General features: G+C 40.6%; 1 protein-coding gene across 3 annotated transcripts; it reads left to right on the forward strand.

Moving 5' to 3' along the window:
• Window positions 1–1880: 1880 nt before the first annotated feature.
• LOC131140097 (filamin-A-interacting protein 1-like) lies at window positions 1881–25295 on the forward strand. Of its 3 annotated transcripts, none has more exons than XM_058090218.2 (6): window positions 1881–2026; window positions 11919–12207; window positions 14641–14814; window positions 14890–15068; window positions 21055–23842; window positions 24768–25295. In XM_058090218.2, exons 2-6 carry the CDS (start codon window positions 11926–11928, stop codon window positions 24972–24974), a joined length of 3630 nt encoding a protein of 1209 aa, XP_057946201.2. In that variant the 5' UTR covers window positions 1881–2026; window positions 11919–11925; the 3' UTR covers window positions 24975–25295. The 3 variants fall into 3 exon arrangements, with proteins under 3 accessions (XP_057946201.2, XP_057946202.2, XP_057946199.2); XM_058090219.2 differs by lacking the exon at window positions 1881–2026 and adding an exon at window positions 10321–10407; XM_058090216.2 differs by lacking the exon at window positions 1881–2026 and having other exon boundaries at window positions 11765–12207.
• The last annotated feature ends 323 nt before the right edge of the window (window positions 25296–25618 follow it).

Consider the following 25618-nt stretch of genomic DNA (forward strand, 5'->3'; position numbering starts at 1 on the left):
CTATAGATAACTTAAAGGTAGGACAAATAAGAGACAGGAATGCCTGCATGGGAAAGCAAGGAGTTTCATTGTCAAAATACTAATAATACTAGTACTATTTAGTCACTCGAAGTGGGGTTTAAACCCATGCCAAGCACCAGCATCATGACTCAGGGTGTCATCCAGTACACATACATATTTTCCAGGTGCTACAATACCATTATTACAGTAATAATGCAAAACACCCACTTAACCCTTTATCTTCAATGCATTGCTTCCTGTTTGTGAGTTGTATCCTCCATCTTTTTTCCATCCTTTTTTCTTGTTGTCATGTTGATGTGTTTTTTAATATTCATCCAGATGGTCTCTCCCGGTCTTCAATTTAGTTTGATGTAGATTTTACAGTTGGTAGATTTCACTGTTGGTGGGCTGCACAGACGTCGAGTGGTTAGCACACAGGCCTCACAGCTATGAGACCCGAGTTCAATTCCACCCTCGGCTATCTCTGTGTGGAGTTTGCATGTTCTCCCAGTGCATGCGTGGGTTTTCTTCGGGTACTCCGGTTTCCTCCCACATTCCAAAAACATGCGACTCCAAATTGTCCACAGGTATGAATGTGAGTGTGAATGGTTGTTTGTCTATATGTGCCCTGTGATTGGCTGGCGACCAGTCCAGGGTGTACCCCGCCTCTCGCCCGAAGACAGCTGGGATAGGCTCCAGCATGCCCGTGACCTTCGTGAGGATAAGCGGTTGAAAATGAATGAATTAATTTTCTCGACTGCCTTGGAATTTAACCTGGGTATAATTCTTTGCATCACTCATTTGTTTATTTTGATCCATCTAATCAATTGTACTATTCATTTGCATAATGATTTTTTTCTTCATTTTCCTTAAGAGCGACGCGCAAGGCAGCGTTATCATCCTGTAGTGCCTTAATTTCACTGTGCAGTGCTCTATTACCTTATTTTTGCTATGTCAGTCAAAATATTAGAACCACATCTCCACAATGATGTATAGTAGTTCTACAAACACAATTAGAAAGAACAAATATAGTTTAATTAATTTTTGGCACATTTGTTCCTTGGAAATGGTTTTAAATGACAATGGCAATCCAAATAAAGTTGCACAGAAAATGATTATTTTCACTGTTTGCTGTTATTGTCCACATACTGCATGGGGCCAAGTGAGGCAAGGGGCCTGACATTCAGTGAGGGCTATTGTAGCCGTCTTTATAAAGGCAGAAATCATGATACAGTTCCCTTCTTGGATCACATTAGATGATGTAGTGTACAGTAGAGCTCAATAACACTGACCTCACCGGCCCATTATAGACTGTAGTTGGATCAGCACGCAAGCGCAGCTCCAGAAGTGTTGGGAATTTTGGCCCACCTACATCAGCAGTTGGTGCTTCCTTGGAGCAACTTCAGGGTTCGGGTGGCTGCGATCACCGGACTTTCCAAGCACGATGACATGGTTCAGCTGTCAGTTAGCGCTCTTGCCGGCCAGCCAACGTGTCTAAGATTCAGATAGCCTCAGCTGCCAACAGCACCCATGCTGGCAAGAGAGGAGGAGTTAAATATAGAGTGGAATTTTTTTAGCTTCTGTGACTCTGACCAGAAGAAATGCAAGGGAGTAAAAGATGTGGAAAAAAATCAGCGTCTGTGACATCGAACTGCACTTTGATTTTTCTTCTTCTGGGCAACAAACCCATTCTATCACAAGGTTAAAAAGTTCCCATTTTCTCCTCTTTATTACAACACTACCAGTGTGAGCTGTGCTTTAGACCAAGGCCAAGCAGGGCAGAACTGGTTAGGCAGTGGGAGTGAACAAGTGAGGGGGGGAAGAGAGCGAAAGAGAGAGTGGGAAGTTCCAGTATTCCATTATTCCTTGTATAGAGAACGGAAGGAGCATGAGGATGGCTCTTATCATTGCTTAGGAGCGAGGACCATCACAAGACATTTTAAGCGGATTTTTGTAGACCTTCACTGCCTTTAATTTATAAGTTACAAAGCCACCACCGCCACCAAACCTGGGGACAACACAACAGGTAAATTTCTTTTTCAGTGTCCACCTTTTACTTGTGTTGTTTTACTCCTATCAACTGATTCTATTGGTTTAAACTACCAACTCACATCTTGGTCATCACTCTTCTTCATTGTACGGATGAAACAAATCCTCTTGTGTGGCATCCACACCTCAATTAAACCCTATCCATTCATTTTACATGAATTACTCATCCACAAAAAGACTTTTGAATACTTTCAGGACACTAAAGCTCTGTCGTTGTTATCCAGAATGCAGAGGCATGAATGAATTGCATCTCATTTTTTTGACATATGAATGTGACCATTTAGAGTGTTGGCTTGTGGGCAGAAAAACATACAACAACCAAAGATGATGGCACACTGAAGTCATCTATGATGTCATATAGTGGACAGGCAGCCTTTGATAGAATCATTTTGAATTATGATACAAGTGTAACAATAAGTTAACCATTGTTAATTAATTCAATTATATACTATCCTAATTATATACGTACTAGGCTGCACGGTGGACGAGTGGTTAGCAGGAGACACAATTTCGGGAGACCCTAGGCCATCTCTGAGTGGAGTTTGCATGTTCTCCCCGTGCATGCGTGGGTTTTCTCCGGGTACTCCGGTTTCCTCCCACATTCCAAAAACATGCTAGGTTAATTGGCGACTCCAAATTGTCCATAGGTATGAATGTGAGTGTGAATGGTTGTTTGTCTATATGTGCCCTGTGATTGGCTGGCCACCAGTCCAGGGTGTACCCCGCCTCTCGCCCCGAAAACAGCTGGGATAGGCTCCAAATGAATGAATAAATATCCGTCCTTCGTTCCTCCTGCACTGAAATCTCCTGAGATTTCCTGGTGCCTCACATGATGTCATGCGTGGCAGCTTTTTGAATGCCACAGTTTTGTGAGACAACCGGATGTGGTGGGGCATTGCCCCTCCTCCCCGTCGTCTCCAATTGTCTATAACTGTATCTATTTATAGATCAATGACTGACTGTCAGACTGTCTTCCTCGGAGTCTTACCCTTTGGCATGCTGAATGTTGTGGTACCTCTAAAGATGGTGTACAGACTACTCCCAGCAATCTTGTTTCATACACCTTGCCCTTCTTTACTGGTGTCCTCCCATTCCTTTTTTTCCAATTTTTCCCAACTTGCAAAGTCTGCTTCGCCTCAGCAACACATCCTGCAGCAGGTAAAAAGCTAGGCAAGTAAAACATGGTTGGTTGCATGGTGCAACTTTGCAACCTACACCACACCAGTGCAGGTGACGATGCTGATACGGGATTGGGATTGTGACAGGCCTGGGAAGCCACAATTAGACTTATTTTCAAATGCAAATTTTGACAGGCATGCATATAGTTAACCTGAAAGTTGTCTATTGATCAAGTGATCAATAGATGTTAAGCTTTACTGTTGTGTAATGGGAATCAAGGACATGTTGAGTCACACATCACGTCATAACATTAACAAAAATTCAAAACATCTGCATCCTGAAGCAGGATGACACATTTCATCCAGCATATGTGTTCCGATGGTGTTAAAATGAATTCCATTTCATCCACATGAAGTCATCAACCTGTAGGAAAAGACACATGGCTGTTGCCGCTACCCGCTGTCAAGTTGTCAACACGTACAACACCGCAGTATCCCAAAACGAAAACCTGAAAAGTATTTCACACCCAGCATTGGATACCAGTGTAGCGTTAGCCGCCCTTAAAGATTCTTACAGTCATGTGTTCAGACGCTCTGTGCAACCTCACCCTTTTCTCACCCTCACCCAACTGCTCTTGGGGCCTCCCGCACCCTCCTTAGCTGATGTGATGATCTCGCCACAAGAACCGGTGGTAACCTATTGCTCATTAACATTGTTCTGTGCTCATTCTGCTGGAGTGCAATCTGTCCTAAGCGTTGAATGTGCAAAAAATACCTAAATGGCCACTTAAAAATCTAAGCTTGTGCCAATGCAATATCGAGTCAAGATGCACTGAATAAATTACTGTGTCACCTGGTTTGTTAGAGATTCAGAACAGCATCATAATTGGTATCATAACAACATAATTGGCAAAGTATGATGTTAAATGTTAAGGTAAAGTATTAATACCCTTTAACAGTGCAAGGACATGCTAACAATTACACGTCCCCCCCCAAAAACAATACATAATTAATTTTATAGCCAGGGATTTAAATAAAACACACAGTCTGTTTTTGAAAAAAAATGTTGGATAAGTTAATTTCCACAATGTAAAATAAAAATGTAAAAATGTAAAAATGTAAAAATGTAAAAATGTAAAAATGTAAAAATGTAAAAATGTAAAAATGTAAAAATGTAAAAATGTAAAAATGTAAAAATGTAAAAATGTAAAAATGTAAAAATGTAAAAATGTAAAAATGTAAAAATTTAATTACATTACAATGGCAGGAAGTGAACAGTTTCACTGATTGTAAAAGTACCAGATGAAGGGGTAGGATTTAATAAGCTTTGCTTCTTCCTACTCCTTTTGGACATGTGGAACTGTGAACTGATTATGTGATGCACTCAATTGTAATCTGATGCATGTTCAAATGAAATAAAACCATTACCATTACCATTAGTGACCATTACCAAACCATTAGTTAGAGCATAGAAAACTAAACTTTGTGAAGCCGCAAAATTTGAACCATGAACTAGCGAAGGAAGACTGTATATAAATATTATACGTTTCTCACCTCAACACCTCAACAACTTGTGCGCAACTTGTGGTAAAACTCAATACATAAGGTCATATGATGTAAAAATACTAAATCAATAAAGAAAAAAAATAACACTTTAAATAAGGGCGTAAAGAATGGGTTTTGCGTTTATCAGTTCCTGACACCTTTAAAGTTGCCTGTACCATATTGGCTCTATTCCTATCTCCGTTGCATGAGAGCACAGGATAATTTCTGTTGTGCACGCACTGAAGCACACGATGAAAAATGAGGTGGAGCCGGTCACGGCCAGTAGCCACCATCTATACTCTCTGAGTCCGGTGGGCCTCGGCAACAGCTGTCACTGACACATGCACGGCTCTTGGACATATAAGAGCCCCTGGACTTGAATTCCAAAAATGCAGTTTAGACACATTTGGATGTTTCACAGATCACTGGCACTCATAACTCACTTGGTCTAAAAATAAATGCTTAAACTCCGTAGCAACTTAAGATATTCTCCAGATCATTTAATCCTGAATGGTGAGGCGGCAAAGCACACAGGCTATCAACAGTGGATTATCTGATAATTGCTGCTAATGTAACAATGTTAAAGAAATAGTTTGGATTTTTTGACGTGAAGTTGTATGACATTCCTATAAGCAGTGTAGTGCATCATTAGTGACTTTCCCCCGGACTTTGTGCCATGAGCTGAGTTCTGTTTGTTGTGTTGAGGAAAGTAGTTCCACCATGTAGCTGCTTCACTGGTAATATGGCATTTGGTGAATTACTGCACACAACATCACTAGCTGATTCTTGATAGTCTGATCCGCGTCTAATACTGTTAACTTGTAAACAAGATGCTAATAGTAATTGCCATGTAATTAGCAATATAACCCGGGGTGCTGGAACAGCAAAACTCTTCAAAACATGTTTATTCTTCTGTCTTGGGTGTGTAAGAACGTAATCCTTGTCGCCTAACTCATGATGCTGTTTTTTCATCCTGGCCACCTTGATTCCTGCTTTATAGCAAGTAAGGCAATAAGCCAAAGTTGTCTAATAGCAAAGTCTGTGACAGGAAAACAATAGCATATGTAAGGCGATTCAGACATATTGTGTTGTTACATCCCAGATAAGTTTGTATAATTTTTGTAGATATTTTTATTTGTGACAATGTCACTCTATAGCAGGGGTCTCAAACTCAATTTACCTGGGGGCCACTGGAGCTAGGGTCTGGGCAAGGCTGGGCTGCATCAGGTTTTCCAAAAAAATAAAACGCATTTATTAAAAACAGAAAAATATACAAACTTTTTCAGTGCTTTGGTTCCGATTTTCTACAATAAAAGCTCTGATAAAACATTCCACTGTTCTCAAATATCTTAATTTTTATTTTTCTGCACAAAATAAGATGAAAAATAAATAAACAAATCAAGAATAAAGAAAATCAATTAATCAGTAATAAATAAATATAATAATAATAATAAAACGGCAAATAATAAAAACTTAAGAAACCACATATGGTTGGTGGGTAGACAAATTATTTTTTTCAGATTAAAATTAACAAAGCATTATTAGAGCCCTGTAGACATGACAAAACACGACTATAGTCACATTTATAATGTTTTTATTTACAACATATTGCGCAACTGCAGGGTCTTGAGACACATGCTAACTCGCAAACTAGAGAGCTAGCGACCTAAACGGTAGCCTTCAAGTTATTCCTTTAAACTTAAATAGCCAAAAACTTACCACTTCCACACGGATAGGGAGGATAACTATTAACAGTTATTTAACCTTTAACATAACCTTTAACATGCGCGGGCCGCACTAACATTAAACTTTCATATCAAGGCGGGGGCCTCAAACTAGTGTCCTGCGGGCCACGTGTTTGAGACCCCCCTAGCCTAGCTCTCAGTTTTACGCTCTCTTGTCGCAGCAGTCATCCGCGCATGTAAACACTATGGAACACATACACAGGCGGCAGTACACAGTGATGCAAATGAAGAGAGAATAACGCTGATCGATTGTGAAGTATGCCTTTGTGACTGAAATGTATGACTCTTTTGAACGCATATTGTTTTGAGAAGCAAAACGCTTTACTTAAGTGACTTTTCTCAACCCGGAAAATGACCAGAACTTGCTCACTGGATGAAGTGGGAGGTCACGCTGGGAACCTTTCCCCTTCGTGGCACTAGGCTTGTGTTCATGTTGTGTAAAAAATGTGTTTACACTATGTTCCTTCATTCGGAATTTAGTTTGGAATTGCAGTTTTTTTTCGCTCCTCCTTCATCATCCTGTCCTATCCACCCCTTCTCTCAGTATATAGCACGTTATATGCATGGACGGATGATTGCACAATTTCACTTGTACTTCTGTATAAGTGACAAGATCAATAAAGGGTCATCTCAAAGTCACAGTTGATGGGGATGTCCTACAAGTTCAAACTAATTTTATTTTTTTCCCCAGGCTGAGAGCCGTGACCCACTGAAAGAAACCCACCAGTTAAGAATCACTTGTCTCAGCCAAGTCGACTGAAACATTGCAATTATTGGTAGTTGACTTGTAAGGGTTTTTGGTGGACTGTATATTTCAGTTATGCCGTGTTGAAGTGTAGGTCCGAGTCCTCTGTCACAAAATAGCACAGTGCATCACAGTAATCAGCTGTGATTGTCAAGAGGAATAATAGTAAATCTGGGAAGCTTAGAAATGACACCTAAGACAAATGGCAGGGTAGAATACCCAAGTCTGCTTCATCCATCTGCTTTCTTGTTGTTTCTATTCCTAGAACCACTATAATATGATCCCCTATGTGCCCCGCCTTATGGATAATACTGTACATAGCTCTAATGGTCCAAGATGAAGTTTTGATAAATTGATGTTGGTTCAGACCCTCTCTGAAAAGTAATGGCTGGATTCATGTTTCCTGAGATCCTGATTCATCCTTGACACCTGAAGGTGAGTCATGTGATGCGGCAGCTCCACTCCACCATATGCTTGGTGACACTCAAGAAACATTAGGATTGTTGAGACTGAACAAAGAATGCATCATTGCAGTCTGACACACAAGCTCCACTGGAGTCACTTTGACATGCAACAATTTATCATTATTATACACGTTGGTCTTCTCACCAAAATGCTGCTGACAGCAGGTATTGTAAGATGATTTATAGATGTATGCGTTACAGTTGCTATTTGAACAGCTCGTCATCCCTCTCCACATGCCAAACTTTAATTTTCCGAGAACACGGCAGTTATGTAAAGTCCGACCCCTGAGGTCACTGTTCGTCTAGACTGGAATGCACTGTCCATCAAAATGCTGGCACATCCTGCAGCTCTGTACCCCTATATGGGGAGTTTTTTTCGTTCACAGATGAAATGATTCAAAATGTCAGCTTTCAGGCAACAGATATAAATTCAAATATGAAATTTGAATAACTTGGCAGGGTTGGTCTTTTATGTCAGGATGAAAAAGGCCCACCAGCATGCACATTTCATAGGTGTCTACTGATAGAGCAAGTTGCCAAACACTCACATTTTTCTTTCCTTTTTTAGTCATTATTAGGTTTGAATCCCGGCCAGGGCCCCAACACCCAGCCACTGGAGATCTCCAGTTCTGGTCCGAAGCCCGGAGAAATGGGAGGGTTGTAACAGGAAGGGCATCCAGCGTAAAAAAAAACTAAGCCAAACAAATCATACAAGTGACTCTCTGAGGAAACCCCTGAATGGAGGAACTGAAGGATAACTACATTTAGTCATTATTAGGACTACATTGAAAATTTAACATAATAATGAAGTGGCAATAAAATGTCAGTTTGTCATAAAAGTACATTAAAATAACTGATAACTGATGTTAAGGAAAACATTTAATTTTACAAGAATAAAGTACAGCGAAACCTTGGTTAGGGTCATGAATTCTCTCCAGAAGGGCTGACAAAACGGATGCTGAATCAAGATATAATGTATTAAATCCAATTAATCCAAAAATTTTATAATGAAAGGCATAAATTAACATTTTTCGGATTCTCTTTTTATGATCTTTTTCTCATACCAAGTTGTACTGTAACAGTACTATATTATTATATTGTTCTTGTAACATTACTAATTCATTATTTTGTAATTATTTGAGTATTTATAGTATGGCGATTATATTCCTTCATAGGTTTGTATTTTGAATTGACATTAAACTGTCCATTGTATAGCTTCTGAAGGTGGTTGGTAGAGAAACTGGTTCTGGTAAATGCAAGGGTTGCTTCAGGATATGCAGCAACATATGCAGATCAACCTTGTATCTTGGCAGGTCTGCACTAACACTGAAAGTACCCCATGCCTCTCAAGTCCCCTGTGGCAATTCACTGCGCCACTGGAGGGGCGGGCCTGCCTGCATTATACCTACAGAAAGTGAGAATACATATGGAGTTGGTCCCCCTTTTCCGGTATAACAGCTGCCACCCTTCTGGGGTCTTCATCCAGAAGAAGATTAGTGTGGTCAGTGGTCAAAGGTGCACAATCACTGTCCAACTTCATCCCGAAGGTCTTTGATGGGATTGAAGTCAGAGTTTTCAGGTTCTTTTCTGAAAAATGTACCCAATTTTCGGAGCTATGTCCTGATACGTTTTTCCATATATTGCATCTGTAGGGCTTTCAAATGTGTACTCCACAAATGTTCAATTAATTGTTTACAATATCTTATATACAGTATGCTTGCATTCTGGACGCCCCGGAAATGGAAGCTATTTTGTGTATCCGACACTTTGAGGTAAAACATGTACAGCAAATTTAGAACAAAGATAAAAGTCATGTAGTAACCATCAGTGGTATCCACCCACTTGCCAACCACTGACCACTGAAAGACTTTATAGCTCCCTTTTCTTCTCGTTGGAATGAAGCGGCCATCCTATAAATACTTTGTATATGTGACAGCTGGACTTGCCATGAGTTACATTTGGGTTCCCATTTTAAATTTAGGCTCTGGTCTTGTCTGTGGCCTTTCTGGCTCCATCATACAAAAGACATTCAACTGCACCACGGTGGATGCCAGACAGTCAGTAGCATTGTATATGTATAGTGTGGTGTGGGCAGTCTGGTGGTCACCAAGGCCTTTGAGTAAAGCCTGATTGTTTGACCCTTCTCTATGAAGACAACTGGGAATGCTGCATACCAGACTGTATAGGAGGGCACGGGACTTTGGAATGCCCATTTGTTTAGGAGAATTCAATACGGTCACAGCTTCAGTGATCAGGCAAGGTGGATCAAAAGCAAAAGGCATTGTACTCATGAGAAATTCTCATCATTAGAGCCGCTATTTAACACCCTGCAGCTATGCTCAGTTAAACCAAAGTGACCCCGTAAAATAGAAGCGACAGATACTGTACAGTGATAGTTGTATTTGTGGATTTACATGGCATCAGCTCAGTATATAAAAATAAACCACCTAGCATAGTGTCATTTATTTTTGTCGCCACTAAAAAAGCCCTCGAGTGTCATTCACAGTGTTGCACATGTTTCATCACTCGTGCCCCGGTCGTGCCAGCGTTAATTCCTTCTGGACACTTCTCATGCCTCATTCAAACGTGTTGCCTGGATAAGGCCTGGAGGCACTCATATGCACTACTGGGCACTGCTGGTACACGGCCCAATGATAGTTACAGTTATGCACATGATAGCAGGTAGTGCAATTAATCTCCTACTAACAATAACACTCTCTGTACCCAGTGAACTCCGAGAGGTAAGATAAGCATGTACTTCATGTGTTATTTTGCTTGCGATTCGTTATCTTTCCTCTTTGAACTGAGAGACGCAGTCCTCTCTATCTTGTATGCGTCCCCTCTCATGTGAAAGGCTTTTTTTTCATGGAAATATGTTGGCTTCAGAGAGGTCAGTTTCAAGCACCATTAGATTTGGTCCAGTCAAGATGCCCCTGCCTCCTTGAGCCACAATCTTTAACAGACAAGCTCTCTATAATGCATTTAGTATAAAGTTTGATCTCATCAGGGTTCAAAGACTTTAAGTCTTCTATTGACTGCCCTGTATCCCCAGTTGGCATGTTGTGTAATTGCTGCTGCATGCATTTGCATTTGTTTAACATTTTGGAACACTTGTTCAGGCTGCCTGTTGTGGCTGATGATGTTCATGCAAATGATTTTTTAAATAGACCAGAAACATTGCTCCCGAGGTCATTGGTAAAAAGCCTAGAAACACACAAGTAGTGTAAGAATAGAGACAAACACACTCATTCCAACCACAGTGTGTATTTGAACAATGAACGCACTGTACAGTGAGCCATACAATGTACTTGCAGGCCTGTGTTAAAGTAATTATGGTTACAATGGGAGCATGCAGCAAGCTAAGCCAAACATGAACTGTATCATCCAGCATAATTAATGCAGAAAAATTTGACAAGATTAGAAAAATGTTCAGCATCTGGATGGGAAAATGTTTTGATTTTGATTGAATTTCATCCTGTGCAGCAACAGCCCATCAGAACTCGACAAATATTGAATGTTTATGAGAGTTTGAGAGTGTAGGTTTTGGTCATGGAATTTATATATATATATATATATATATATATATATATATATATATATATATATATATATATATATATATATATATATATAAATGGGAATTACAAAAAAAAAATGTTATTTGAGTATTTGAATTTCATTTCGAAATACAGAACATAAACAATTAACAATAACATATCAAAAACACCAACACAGCACCCTGAATTGAACGCAGGTTGTTCTTCTTCAGACCACAATACGTGGCTATTGAATCATCAACAGCGCCTCTACTGGTTGCAACTAAGAAGTGCATCATATTTTTTCTTTTCTTCACGACATCATCACTCTATAATCCATTCAACACAATCGAGATCATTCTTAACGATCTATTACTTGGCAATTATCAGTTATTTTGCTCATCCCCAATCCTATCCATCTCTTCCTCATGAATATTTGTTAATACTCCATGAACCAGGAAGTAGTCTGCTCACAACTTACAGTCCATGCACCAGGAAGTAGTCTTCTCACAACTTACAGTCCATGAACCAGGAAGTAGTCTGCTCACAACACAACACACAAACGGACATTTAGCTACAAGTTGTTGAATGTGATATAAATTATGAGAAGAATAAAAATATATAAATTGCTTTAAAAAAAAACACAAGGTGATGTATGCTAAAATACTAATTCTTTTCAAGCCTTATAATATGCTCTCCCCTGTTCTTGTTCATAGGGTGAAGATGAGATCCAAAAGCAGTGTGGTGTCACCCCCGACAAGTGAGGTGCTTGGGGTCCCACAGGGTGACCCCGACATGGGCCAAGAGCAGGATGTGTGTCTAGCCGTGAAAGGCATGAAAGCCAAAGTTCAGCAGCAGGATGGTGAAGATAAAGTGGAGGTGATATTTGACAAAAAACAGCCGTTGTTGGACTCTACAAAGCTTGAAGGAAAAGGAGGTGCCTTGATGAACTTGTCCAGAGAAGATATGCTCAAACTGCTGGGAATCATGGAAGGAGAAGTTCAGGTGAGGCCCTGTGGTGATATTCCAATGAGTCAATTATATTTCCGTTCTTAAATCTTAGCTTTATCTTATCTGCACAGAAGCACACAGTTCATGCCAAAACTCCAGATCCACAGTCACACTGTTGTCAACAATTGAGTTGGACTGGCTTGTTGCACAACAGCGCTACCTTGTGGTTGCAGACGACATTTCAACCAAAAAACACTTTAGCTCCATATGACTTAACAGCTAGGATTCCAAACCTTTTCCAGCTAAAGACACAAATTAGAAATGTATTTCATCTGGTAGGATCCAGACTTACAATATAATGTATTTCCATAATAGTAAAATCTATAATAATAATAATAATAATACATCTTATTTGTATAACACTTTTCAGTACTCAAAGACGCTTTACAGTAGAGAAAAAATAAATAAAAATAGAGTTGAGTGAAAACAGAGTAAACGATGCATTAAAATACAATATCCAAACATTCATTCAGAGCTAAAAGCAGGGCGGGCGCAGCAGTCAGGTATAAAAAGTTAGACATTAAAAACAGATTTAAACAGGTGGGTTTTGAGTTGTTTTTTTAAGGTGGGAACGTCGGGGCAAGCACGGAGCAAATGGGGCAAAGAGTTCCAGAGGGTGGAGGCAGCAATGGAGAAGGCTCTGTCCCCTCAGGTTCTATATACTATAGGTTGACAGCAAACTCTAAACAATAGATCTGAAAATCAAAATAAAACAGAAATAAGAGTTCTATCCTGCAGCTACATATTCTTCAAACGTGCATGTGCACTTGAAGCCACGTTATGATATTCTAATCTCAGTATATACAGTGAAGAAAATAAGTATTTGAACACCCTGCTATTTTGCTATTTCTCCCACTTAGAAATCATGGAGGGGTCTGAAATTTTCATCGTAGGTGCATGTCCACTGTGAGAGAGATAAACTAAAAAGAAAAATCCAGAAATCACAATGCATGATTTTTTAACAATTTATTTGTGTGATACAGCTGCAAATAAGTATTTGAACACCTGTGTATCATCTAGAATTCTGACCCTGAAAGACCTGTTAGTCTGCCCATTAGAAGTCCACCTGCACTCCATGTATCATCCTGAATCAGATGCACCTGTTTGAGGTCGTTAGCTGCATAAAGACACCTGTCCACCCCATACAATCAGTAAGACTTTAACTTGTAACATGGCGAAGACCAAAGAGCTGTCCAAAGACACCAGAGACAAAATTGTACACCTCCACAAGGCTGGAAAGGGCTACGGAGCAATTACCAAGCAGCTTGGTGAAAAAAGGTCCACTGTTGGAGCTATCATTAGAAAATGGAAGAAGCTAAACATGACGGTCAATCTCAATCGGAGTGGAGCCCCATGCAAGATATCACCTCGTGGGGTCTCAATGATTCTAAGAAAGGTGAGGAATCAGCCCAGAACTACACGACAGGACTTGGTCAATGACCTGAAAAGAGCTGGGACCACCGTTTCCAAGGTTACTGTAGGTAATACACTAAGACGTCATGATGTGAAATCATGCATGGCACGAAAGGTTCCCCTGCTTAAACCAGCACATGTCAAGGCCCGTCTTAAGTTTGCATATGACCATTTGGATGATACAGAGGAGTCATGGGAGAAAGTTTTATGGTCAGATGAGACCAAAATAGAACTTTTTGGTCATAATTCCAATAAGCGTGTTTGGAGGAAGAAGAATGAAGAGTACAATCCGAAGAACACCATCCCTACTGTGAAGCATGGGGGTGGTAGCATCATGCTTTGGGGGTGTTTTTCTGCACATGGGACAGGACGAGTGCACTGCATTAAAGAGAGGATGACTGGGGCCGTGTATTGTGAGATTTTGGGGAACAACCTCCTTCCCTCTGTCAGAGCATTGAAGATGGGTCGTGGCTGGGTCTTCCAACACGACAACGACCCGAAGCACACAGCCAGGAAAACCAAGGAGTGGCTCCGTAAGAAGCATATCAAGGTTCTAGCATGGCCCAGCCAGTCTCCAGACCTGAACCCAATCGAAAATCTTTGGAGGGAGCTCAAACTCCGTGTTTCTCAGCGACAGCCCAGAAACCTGACTGATCTAGAGAAGATCTGTGTGGAGGAGTGGGCCAAGATCCCTCCTGCAGTGTGTGCAAACCTGGTGAAAAACTACAGGAAACGTTTGACCTCTGTAATAGCAAACAAAGGCTACTGTACCAAATATTAACATTCATTTTCTCAGGTGTTCAAATACTTATTTGCAGCTGTATCACACAAATAAATTGTTAAAAAATCATGCATTGTGATTTCTGGATTTTTCTTTTTAGTTTATCTCTCTCACAGTGGACATGCACCTACGATGAAAATTTCAGACCCCTCCATGATTTCTAAGTGGGAGAAATAGCAAAATAGCAGGGTGTTCAAATACTTATTTTCTTCACTGTATCTGTGTGACTACAGGCAAGAGAAGATGTTATCAGCATGCTAAAGTCCAAACAAACCCCTCAAGATATCCTTTCATCAGCATGCAGCTCTGCAAAAGGCAGTTCTGCCCTCCAGGCCCTGCAGAGAGATGACCTCATCACTGGTACCCCACAACACAACCACATTGTATACCAAAAGCCAATGATTGAGGTCAGTCGCAAAATACTTCCTAAAAACTTTCTCACATAGCATGAAAATGATTTTTGTTATTTGTGCCCTTTGCAGCTGGAGCGCCTGCAGGAGAAGCACAGGGAGACCTACAGACGAATGCTGGGTCAATTGCTCCTTGCTGAAAAGAGCCACCGTCGCACTGTGCACGAGCTGGACAGCGAGAAACGCAAACACATCGATTACATGAACAAGAGTGACGACTTCACCAACCTGCTCGAGCAGGAGAGAGAAAGGTGAGCAGGAGATCAAAACACACGCGTGCGTACGGCCCCTCGAACCATGGGGCGGCACAGTTTGTGCAAAGGATGCACATCACTGCCGTGACACATAGCACTAATATCCACTAGGTATATAACTAAATAAAAATTGTTGATTGTATTTATAGGCGTGTTTGACATGTAATTTTGACTTTTGACCTTAACGTTTGTGCTTGGATGTACAAAACAATCAATCATGCACAGTTTAGTTTTATAGATTTAAAACACATAGATATTCAATAGGTGGATTAATGACACATGTTAAATAAAAAAATATACATTTTGTATATATATGTATGGAGTATAAGCGTTGATATTAATTAAGTTGGGTTTCTGGAACTCAAAAAGGGATGTTGACTGTCAAGAGTAGACCGCTATTAAGGGCTTTTTTGACTCACGTTTGTGGAAATTCATGCTTTTAACATTAGTTTATATACTGTATATGTCAACTGTTATGAACCGAAAAGGTTCCAAGTTGGACATGTAAGGTGGTGACAGCAGTAGATAGAAAATGAGAGGAGATAGAACGTGAAGAGGGAGAAAGTAAAAGCACAAATCCAAACGACAACTTGATAAAACATAAAAGTGGAAGACTGGAAATAAGCCATGGAGACAGTTAATGCAGCGATGTTGGAGAATGTGTTGTTGACTTCAGCAAGCCAACCAAGCGTGGATGAGTATTTCATCTCACTGTCAAAGTCAAAAGAGGTACATAGCTGTGGGGGATTCAGGTGAGCAGAGTGGATACTTCGATGTGCAGAGGGGTCAGGCTGAATCAAGGCCCTTCCTGTGGAGAGTCAATGACATGACCTCTGAAATGATGTCGGCTGTGAGCCTGTGACCTTTGCCTTTTGGTCATAAAGGAAGACGACGGGAGGTCTGATGGAGCTAGACAAATGGAGGTACGCTGCACATGCTCCATCATCAAAGATGGGATATTACATCACATGGATGCAGAAGGCCTCACAGGGATCAAATGAACTGCTCATATGCACGGACTTCTATATTTCAGTTTTTAAAAATGAACTAATTAATGGTTGCTGTTTTATGGGTTGACTATACCGTTTTCTTTGTCAAAAAATATTGAAAGCTATATGTAGTACTCTGGCCACTAGGTGTCAGTAATATTCCATTATTGAGACATGAAGCTTACTGTCACACTGCATGGAGTCAGACATAGCATGTCCAACATGATGGAGTGAAAAGACGTTATCCTCCCATTCAGTGTGGAAGTGGTAGGGTTTTGGCTTCTTTTAAAACCTTTTTTAAGTTTTGAATACAGTAAATACATTGGAGGCTAAATAGTTAAGAGTAAATGACAGTTGCTTTGTTGAGAGAACTTGTATACATAACATATCAGGGTCCACTAGGGTTGGGTATCGACTGAATTTGAAAAATCCGATTTTGCATTTCGAGCCCGCAAGGATTCAGATTCTTTCAACAGGAAGGGTCCTTAAAGTTGGCATGGTCACGAACCGGTTATTTTTGGATTATGGTAAATGTCTGAACATTGATTGAATCGAATAAACTACTAATATATATGACAAGTATATAAATATAAAACTTCAAAAATGTAATGAATTTTCTTTACAAAGGTACACTTTTACAAAATATTTCCTATCTTTGACAACCTCATATGTGAGTGCTTATTCATTGACAAGTGCTGCTTGGGCTTGGGCAGTGAGGGAAGGCTGTTATGCACGCTCAGAGAGGCTCTCTGAAAGGTGGGGAAATGTGGAGGGGGAAAAGGAGCCTCCAACAGCCTAGTAATGGTGCCTGGAGGCCGGCCAGAGCAGCAAGATGTTCCGCCTGGAGTATGCCCAGCGAGGCTCCGTAGAAGGTGGGGAGGTTTAGCCTGAAAGGGGCTTACTGCAGCCTGGAAATGGTGCTTAGAGCCCGGCCACAATACCCAGATATGCTCCGTGTGCAGCAGGGAACTGGTCCTCCAGCATACTAGAAATAGTGCCAGGAGCTCAAACAGAATAGTGAATATATTTTTCCAGTCAGCGGACCCCAAAACATACATATTAGGTATGAATGCTTACTTTTCTCTAGAGTATGTGCTCTCAGATTGACTGAATGACTTGTTCTTTTGAAAGAGACCAATAAAAGTAAAGTGCTAAATAAACAGAGTAAAAAGTGAATATTGTGTTGACCGTTTAACCTCGCTCGTCCCCCCTGCAGCTAGCTAAATGCATGTCTGCATGAATGAGTGTCGAAGCCAGTTCCGAGAAAGTAATCATGACTTTATAGTCAAGCTTGGCTAAGTGACTGTGACTAGAGGTCTGTGCTTCAGTCAGAGCAACTTTGACTCAAGTCGACTCAAGTCAGTGTTAGGAAGACTTGACAAAAAAGGACTTAAAACTTGGGAAGGACAAGATTGGTTCTTTGGACGACCCCCAGTCAAAACAGGACAAAAAAAAAGGACAGAAAAAACGCAGAGGAGGAAAAGACAGTGACAAAAGAACAGCAGTGAGAACGTAACTAAGATTCATATGTGATTTTCAGTTTCAGTTTTTAGATATGACATTCAGGAAGAATAAACATTCTCATCACCTGTCACTCTGGTATGAATGTACTCATTGCATGGACATTGTCATCATTTTACTGGGTCTCACACAGTGGGGCCTCAATCAAATTCCCCTGAGTTTGCGCATGTCAAGGTAAAAATAATGTCTTCAAAAGCTGCACAAAAAAACCTTGCGAGACATCATGCATAATTTTTTTCTTAACATGAATGACAGTTTAGAATGTCAAAAATGTAGTTTAAAAATAGCCTTCAAAGTCAATCCAGTTTGAGGGAGGATTTCAATTTATTGTTATTTAATTCATTCATTTTCTACCGCTTTTTCCTCATGAGGGTCGCAGGGGGGGCTGGAGCCTATCCCAGCTGTCTTTGGGCGAGAGGCGGGGTACACCCTGGACTGGTCTTTATGTTATTTCCAACCGCAAAAGTATAATCCAAAAAACGGCAACTCAACAAGCATCCCTGAATCCCTGCAGATACGGCAATTGTGACATTGTCATGACTACCCTTGACCAACTACTTTAGCACTTTAGCGGTCTATAACACTGCTGCGCCAGTCTGACTCATCTTGTGCTGTGTCAGAAAGAGCGAACACAAAAAAATATCAAGATGGCCCCCACATCCTTTGACTTTTACATCTGCGGCCCTCCGCTCCGTGAAAAAAGTTTGGACACGTATGGTATGAATTAATTGCTAATTGGGAGCCTATCCCAGCGGTGTACACCCTGGACTGGTCACCAGCCAATCACAGGGCACATATAGACAAACCATTCACCATTCACACTCACATTCTAACCTATGGACAATTTGGAGTCATTGTGGAAGATTATTCATTCATACATGCAATAATCATTTTACAGAACTACAGTACTGTATACAATAGGCCAACACCTATACTGAAATGCATTCCTGCAAATTGTGCATGTCTGCTACTGCTCTCATTCCCTTGCCTTAGTTGAAATGGAAAAAGTCTCATTTTCCACGAGCATGATGTCCTCCTGCCCTTTGGGTGAGAGCTAAGTGGAAAAAAGTAAATGGTATTGTGCCAAACATTCATGGAATGTTCATGGGCACCAAATCAGCTCTCTCACACTGGCAACCATGAGCACCGGTCGCCTCTCAGATAACAGATAAATTAGTATGTCAAAAATATAAGTGACATTATGCTTGATGCTGAACAGAGGAACAAATTCCATTCTTGAATGAGTCACACAAAAAATGACTTAAGCTGTAACAGATGTCAACATAATTATTGAAAAATTTAAACATACAATGGTGATTTCCGTGTTTTTCTATTACATGCAGTATGTGGCAAGCTGAAAAAGAATTTCTTCAGCTCATAGATAGTCCAAAGGTAGTCAAGGGCAGAATATTGAAAAAATTTAAGGGTTTAGTTTTTTTTGTTTTTTTTTTTACATTTTGTTAATTTCGGGACTGATTCTGACCCGCCATGTAACAAAATATGCAGACAAGTAGTAGAGAATCTAGGCTTTTATCACCTGCTCAATGGCGACAATAAAAGACAAACTGAGAGAAGTACTGATGTGAAAAGTACTAGTGTGGCAATTCATTTTTAATTTGTAACATACTACATTGTGGAGTTTGCATGTTCTCCCAGTGCATCCGTGGGTTTTATTCCAAAAACATGCTAGATTAATTGGCGACTCCAAATTGTCCATAGGTATGAATGTGAGTGTGAATGGTTGTTTGTCTATATGTATCCTGTGATTGGCTGGCAACCAGCCCAGGGTGTACCCTGCCTCTCGCCCAAAGACAGCTGGGATAGGCTCCAGCACTCCCCGCGACCCTCGTGAGGATAAGCGGTAGAAAATGAATGAATGAACATACATTGTTGTTTGTACTTCATAGCATATTTGGTGACATTGTGTTTTTTTGAAACTTCTTGTTGTTATACAAGGGTTCAGACACAAAGAGGAATTTGTTGATGAAGTATCCTGTCATGTGCATCAGATTAGCCTCGTATAAATCTATTATCGTGGTTATGATTTATACTCTCCAGTCTTCATCACCCGAAAAAGGACAAATCCAACAATTTCATATCTGCTTTCCTCATCACATGCAACTCTGCTTGTCCAGTTGTGCCTCAAGTAGAATTCCAGAAAATTCCTAAAATAAACATAGAAAAACCAACGATTAGGGTGCTAAATGTTTTTCTCAGGGTAAGGGTTTTGTAAATTGCTGGGAAAGCTTTGCTCAAACATGCCAGTGTTGCATGGAAGCAAAAAATGGGGGAGTTTTGCAGTGTGCTCCTCTATTGGCGAAGATCCCACCCCCTTCAGTGTTCAAAACAGTACACAGTCTCTCCCTCTCTTTCTCTCTCTCTCATACAAGCACACACACACACACTATGCCGTATATGGATGAGGTGACATCCCACACTGGAGATCCGATGGTTCTGTGTTGTATTTATTCATTCATTTCATTTTCCTTAAACATGCATGCCTGGGATGTGAAAGAAGAAAGTTGTGGGAAAAGAGGTCCTGGCGACCTGTCACGCATCCTGATGGGATTTTGTATCACAGTAATTATGTCTGTGGTGCTTGTAGAGCATCATAACAGTGGTAAGTTCTTATATATCCAGGTATTTTCTGGTACGGTGTAATTCCGAATATATAGCATCACAACTGTGAAATGTTTTGTCAGTGTTTTTGGGTGTCTTTTGCATTGCATGTTTGGCACTGGTATGTTTGTTGATGCGGGGAAATGGAGTGGAGACAGCCAACTTTGCATTTAATCTGTTTTGCATTTGTTGAACTTTATAATGAGCATGAGTAGATTAGAAAGAAACATACAGAAGTCCACTTGGAAAAAAAACAGTAAACTTTAAGCAGCAGTTTGAGTCTCTATACTATGTGCCTTGTTTGGGAGAGCTTGTTATAATATTTGTGGAAGTGTGGAATATTACCTGGTTGTTCTGTGCAATAATGTAATGTTAATGTGCTGTTGTAAATGACTGATTTTATGAATAGCATAAAAAACTCTCTCTGTTGAATATTTAAATCAGGGGAGATAACTAAAATATGTAATGTGGTATTCTCCAATCCAAAAAAATGTTAAATCACTTTTTAAACAATGACTCCTGACACGTTCTGTGTGGGTTTTCTCCGGGTACTCCGGCTTCCTCCCACATTCCAAAAACATGCTAGGTTGATTGGTGACTCCAAATTGTCCATAGGTATGAATGTGAGTGTGAATGGTTGTTTGTCTATATGTGCCCTGTGATTGGCTGGTGACCAGTCCAGGGTGTACCCCGCCTCTCGCCCGAAGACAGCTGGGATAGGCTCCAGCACCCCCGCGACCCTCGTGAGGATAAGCGTTATAGAAAATGAATGAATGAATGACTCATGACACACTTGTTTATGTTTACATGTTTACCTAATGTACATCATTGATTCTTGTTATTGTCATTTTTAGACTGAAGGGGCTGCTGGACAACGAGAAAGCCTTCCAAGTTAAAAAGGAAAAAGAGCACTCTAAACGTTTGGCCAAGGTGCAAGAGGAGCTGGTCAAGCTGAAGTCCTTTGCCCTGATGTTGGTCAATGAGCGTCAACAATACCTGGAGCAAATGGACCAACAAAGTCAGCGTGTTCAGGAACTGAGCCAGCAGCTTCAGCAGCAAAAACAGATCGTGATTGAAGCCAGGAAGCACGCTCAAGAGGATGCCCACAGGGTTCTGAGCTTAGAAGCTGAGCTTAAAGAGAAAACTGCCACTCTTGCTCAGCAGAATGAAGAGACGAATGCTAAGCTGGCCAGTCAGGAGCTCCTCAACCGTCAACTCAATTTGAAAATTCTAGAGCTTATGCATACAGTGGATGAGCTCGAGGAGAGCAACAAGGCCTTGAAGAAATCCGAAGAGGAACTGCAGGAGATGAGAGACAAAATTGGCAAAGGGGAATGTGCAAACTCAAACTTAATTGCAGAGCTAGAGAATTTAAGGAAGCGTCTCCTGGAGATGGAAGGAAATGATGAGGAGATCACCAGAACAGAAAATCAATGCAAGGAGCTCAGGAAGAAGTTACAAGAGGAGGACAACAAAAGTAAAGAACTTAGGATGGAGGTGGAGAAACTCCAGAAAAGAATGATAGAATTAGAGAAACTTGAGGGTGCCTTCAACCTAAGCAAGAAAGAGTGTGCTCAGTTACACACTGCTTTAGAAAAAGAGAAGAGCCTGACCAAAGACCTCTCTGATGAAGTTGTTACACTCAAGATCAGACTAAAAGAGCTGGAATCCTCTGAATTAAAATTAGAAAAGTCTGAGCTAAACCTGAAGGATGACTTAGGTAAGCTGAAGTCGCTGACTGTAGCTTTGATGGAGGAACGAAAGACTCTTGTGGAAAGAATGACATCGGGTGAAAAGACAAAGGAGGATTTGAGTACAATGGTCAAAGCTGAGCAAAGTAAGGTTATGGAGGTGACTGAGAAATTGATAGAAGAAAGCAAAAAGCTCTTGAAGTTCAAATCAGAAATGGAAACTAAAGTTGAGATCCTAACTAATGAAAAGGGAGACCTCAGCACCAAGCTTGCGTATGAAACAGATAAAACAAAGGATCTTCTTTCCAAAGTCAGTCAAATGAAAAAGAGGTTAGATGGGTTGGAGCAAACAGAAAGGTTGTCTGTGAAAAATGCAGTGAAATGTGAGCAAGGAAGGATGTCTGAAGCTGGGAAAAAAGACGATAATAAAATCAAAGAGCTAACCTTTGAGATTGAACATCTGAGAAATCGCCTCAAACAGCTTGAAGTCGTGGAGGGAGACCTGATGAAAACCGAAGATCAGTATGACATTTTGGAGAAAAGGTTCATAACAGAACAAGATAAAGCTAACATACTTTCCCAGCAAGTGGAGGCGATGAGGAATCAGATAGCACGGAACAAAGCTGTGGAGAAAGGAGAAGAGGATAGCCAAGAGGAAGACCTGCGACAACGATACAAGCGAGAGGAGACCAAAACCAGGGAGCTTCAAGCGGACGTTCTAGCTCTTAAGGAGAAGATACATGAACTGATGCATAAGGAGGATCAGCTTTCTCAACTGCAAGTCGATTACTCAGTCCTACAGCAGAGGTTCTTTGAAGAAGAAGAAAAAGCCAAGAACATGGGCACTGAAGTTCTCCATCTTACTAAAGAACTGGAGATAGCAAAGCGTCACAGTCGTTCACTAAGGCCCGGTTTGAATGGGAGGAGGATGGTGGACATTGCTGTGACATCCACTGGAGTACAGACGGAGGTCTTGTCCAATGGACCAATAGAGGATGATACCCCGGCAGGGTTTATCAGGAAGTCTGTTCAAGAAGAGAATCACATCATGAACAATTTAAGACAGAAGAGCCTGAAGAAGCCAACAGAAAAGACGAGAGGCATTGAGCGTTCCCTTTCCTCTGGAAGTGATCTCGGTGTGAAAAAATCCTGGATTCCTTGGATGAGAAAGAAAGATAACAACTCTCATGAAACCCTGGAAAAAACTCCACACATTACTGGAAATCCGGACCTGACCATGGCCCACAAGCCAGGGCAGCCTTTACACATCCGAGTAACACCAGACCACCAAAACAATATTGCTACCCTTGAGATTAGCAGCGCCACGACTGGGGATGTTTTCTCAACATCAGCTCCGCTAAACCCCAATCCATCACACCCTAAATCCAGAATTACTATCATTCCAACACATTCTTCTGCAACTCTTCGAGGAAAGTCCACAAATATACAACAGGGTCCAGAAAGAACCAAATCTCCAGTCACCATCACCACTATTTCCAGAGCCAAGTCACCAGACAGCAGTCAAACTTCCTCCACTATGGGAAGGCCCATGTCTCCTGTCACCATCATGACAGTTAATACCACAGCAGTACCTGAATCCTCTTCTTCTCCAGAACCTCAAGAGATGACCATGGGCCGGGCCGTATTCAAGGTTACCCCTGAGAAACAGATGGTCCCAATGCCCATAAGGAAGGGTCATAACAACACAAGCATTATCACCACCAGTGAGGATAACAAGATCCATATTCATCTAGGCAACAGTCTGACCCCAAAGATGGTCGTCCGGCCGGTGTCTGCTGTAACCGACGGCAAAGAACTAACCCTATCAACGGGGACAGTGTTGCGCTCCCCTCGCCAAATTACCACAACTCGGACCACTCAGAACAAAGTGATGAGCAGCATTACCATTTCTCCCGTTGCATCCAACACTACAAGACCCACACAAAGCATGGTAAGTTGTGCTTAGGTTAATAATCAAAAATTATATTACCACTGAGGAAAGGTCTTCTGATTTAATCCCCCTATTAACGATAGTGACTGGTTCAGTAGTTTACTCACCTAAGAACTGGCCATATTTTAGAGCCAAGTTAAATTATCAATATGTCGGAGAAACCAGCCCTTAACAGGCCAACTAGATTTATTGTTACCTTTTTTTGTACAAAGTGAAAATGGACGAAAACTACTTATTTTTGAGAGTATTTTATTATAACCCAAACAAACTGACTGACGAACTGATTTACCAGAACATTAACAAAATCACATTTTGTTTTTCAGAATGTATTTCTTTCTAGTGTTGTCACATTATAACTGAAAACTGTAATAAAAAGCAGGCTAATGTAGATGTGGGAGGACTACGTGGTGCCCACGGGCATCATGTTGGTGACCCTTGATTGTAGACTGATGGACATGAGAATGCAACTATGTTGATGTTTCAGTCGACCTTATGATATCCTCTTTGTGGCTCAGAGTGGTAGCGTGACAAAAAAAAGCCCTATGGGCTGGCCTCTGCACATCAGAGCTAATGATGTGGCATTGTGCCACCCTGCTACAGGCATGCTGTCATTTATATTTGTTTCACAGTGTTTACATTCACAAACAGATTTGCAGGGCTCTGTACCCCCTGGCTGACACAAAACAGCCTTGCAACAGTAACAGCATACAGTATTTTTGCCCGCCAAACTAGGTTGGAAATGAAAGAATGAACAAATATTTGCATGTTTATTCCATCTTTGTCCAATGAACTACAAATGTTTAGAAATTCCTAAAAGTTTTGCCTTTTTAAAAATGAATTACTCTGCATTTCCATTCAAATGCCAACTGCTTTCACTCTCCTGCCTGAGAAACTGTACTCTCTTTTTCTCTCTTTTGTCAAATAGTGTGGGCACGATGCCCAAGCCCCTCGCACAGGGCTGACCCGCATCCCAATGTCCAAGAGCCTGAAAACAGGGAAAGCTGTTCTTGGTTCCCTGGGCATATCGAGTGGAGTGAAGACTGAGTCACGTGCCGAGAGTCAATCTTTGAGGGTGGAGGTTAAGAAAACAGCCATAAATGGTATAACTTATCAAAATGGAGGAAAAGGCTGATTAACCAACCAAAATACTCCATGGTGCTACAAAGACAATAACACCACAGACATGCAGTGTATCATTGATTCCTTTCAGATTATATTTAAACTAAAACATTATTGTATTTGTCATTTTTGCATAATATTTTGCACTTCCCTGTCACGTCACATGTTCCTATTTGCATTGTTATAATGGACTGTATTTCAGAAAACAATGTAAACCATCCTGCTACTAACTGTTCATTGCTTTGTGTGATTGGCTCACATGTATTTTCATTTTGTTCAATGTTATGCATTTTGGAATTGTATGTAAAACATTTGCCATCAAACACATTTTGAATAAATATTTTAAAGCAAAGTTTGTGTGTGTATATATATATATATGTGTGTGTGTGTGTGTGTGTATACATATATGTATATGTGTGAAAATACAAGGCACAAATCATCCAACCACAATACAAGCAACTTCAACTGTGCCAATGTAAGTTTTATCAGTTGTGTTTTTCAAAACAATGGTAATCATATTAAAAATAATAATAAATAATATATTAATAAATAATAAATAATAAAAAAATCACATAAAAAAAACATTCATGTTAGGTGATTTGGACCACAATACAAGCAACTTCAACTGTGCCAATGTAAGTTTTATCAGTAGTGTTT

The sequence above is a fragment of the Doryrhamphus excisus genome, linkage group LG14 (genome assembly GCF_037039965.1).
Source record: "Doryrhamphus excisus strain RoL-2023G ecotype Guam linkage group LG14, RoL_Dexc_Guam_v1.1, whole genome shotgun sequence".
Taxonomy (NCBI): Eukaryota; Metazoa; Chordata; class Actinopteri; order Syngnathiformes; family Syngnathidae; genus Doryrhamphus; species Doryrhamphus excisus.

What these genes read in the sequence shown, in the direction of transcription:
- LOC131140097 (XM_058090216.2), top strand. Translation starts at nt 11,854, where the DNA reads ATGTATGCTAAAATACTAATTCTTTTCAAGCCTTATAATATGCTCTCC. An exon ending in ACCAAAAGCCAATGATTGAG is followed by an intron (nt 14,815 to 14,889) that starts GTCAGTCGCAAA and finishes TGCCCTTTGCAG; the next exon opens with CTGGAGCGCCTGCAGGAGAA. An exon ending in CAAGACCCACACAAAGCATG is followed by an intron (nt 23,843 to 24,767) that starts GTAAGTTGTGCT and finishes TTTGTCAAATAG; the next exon opens with TGTGGGCACGATGCCCAAGC.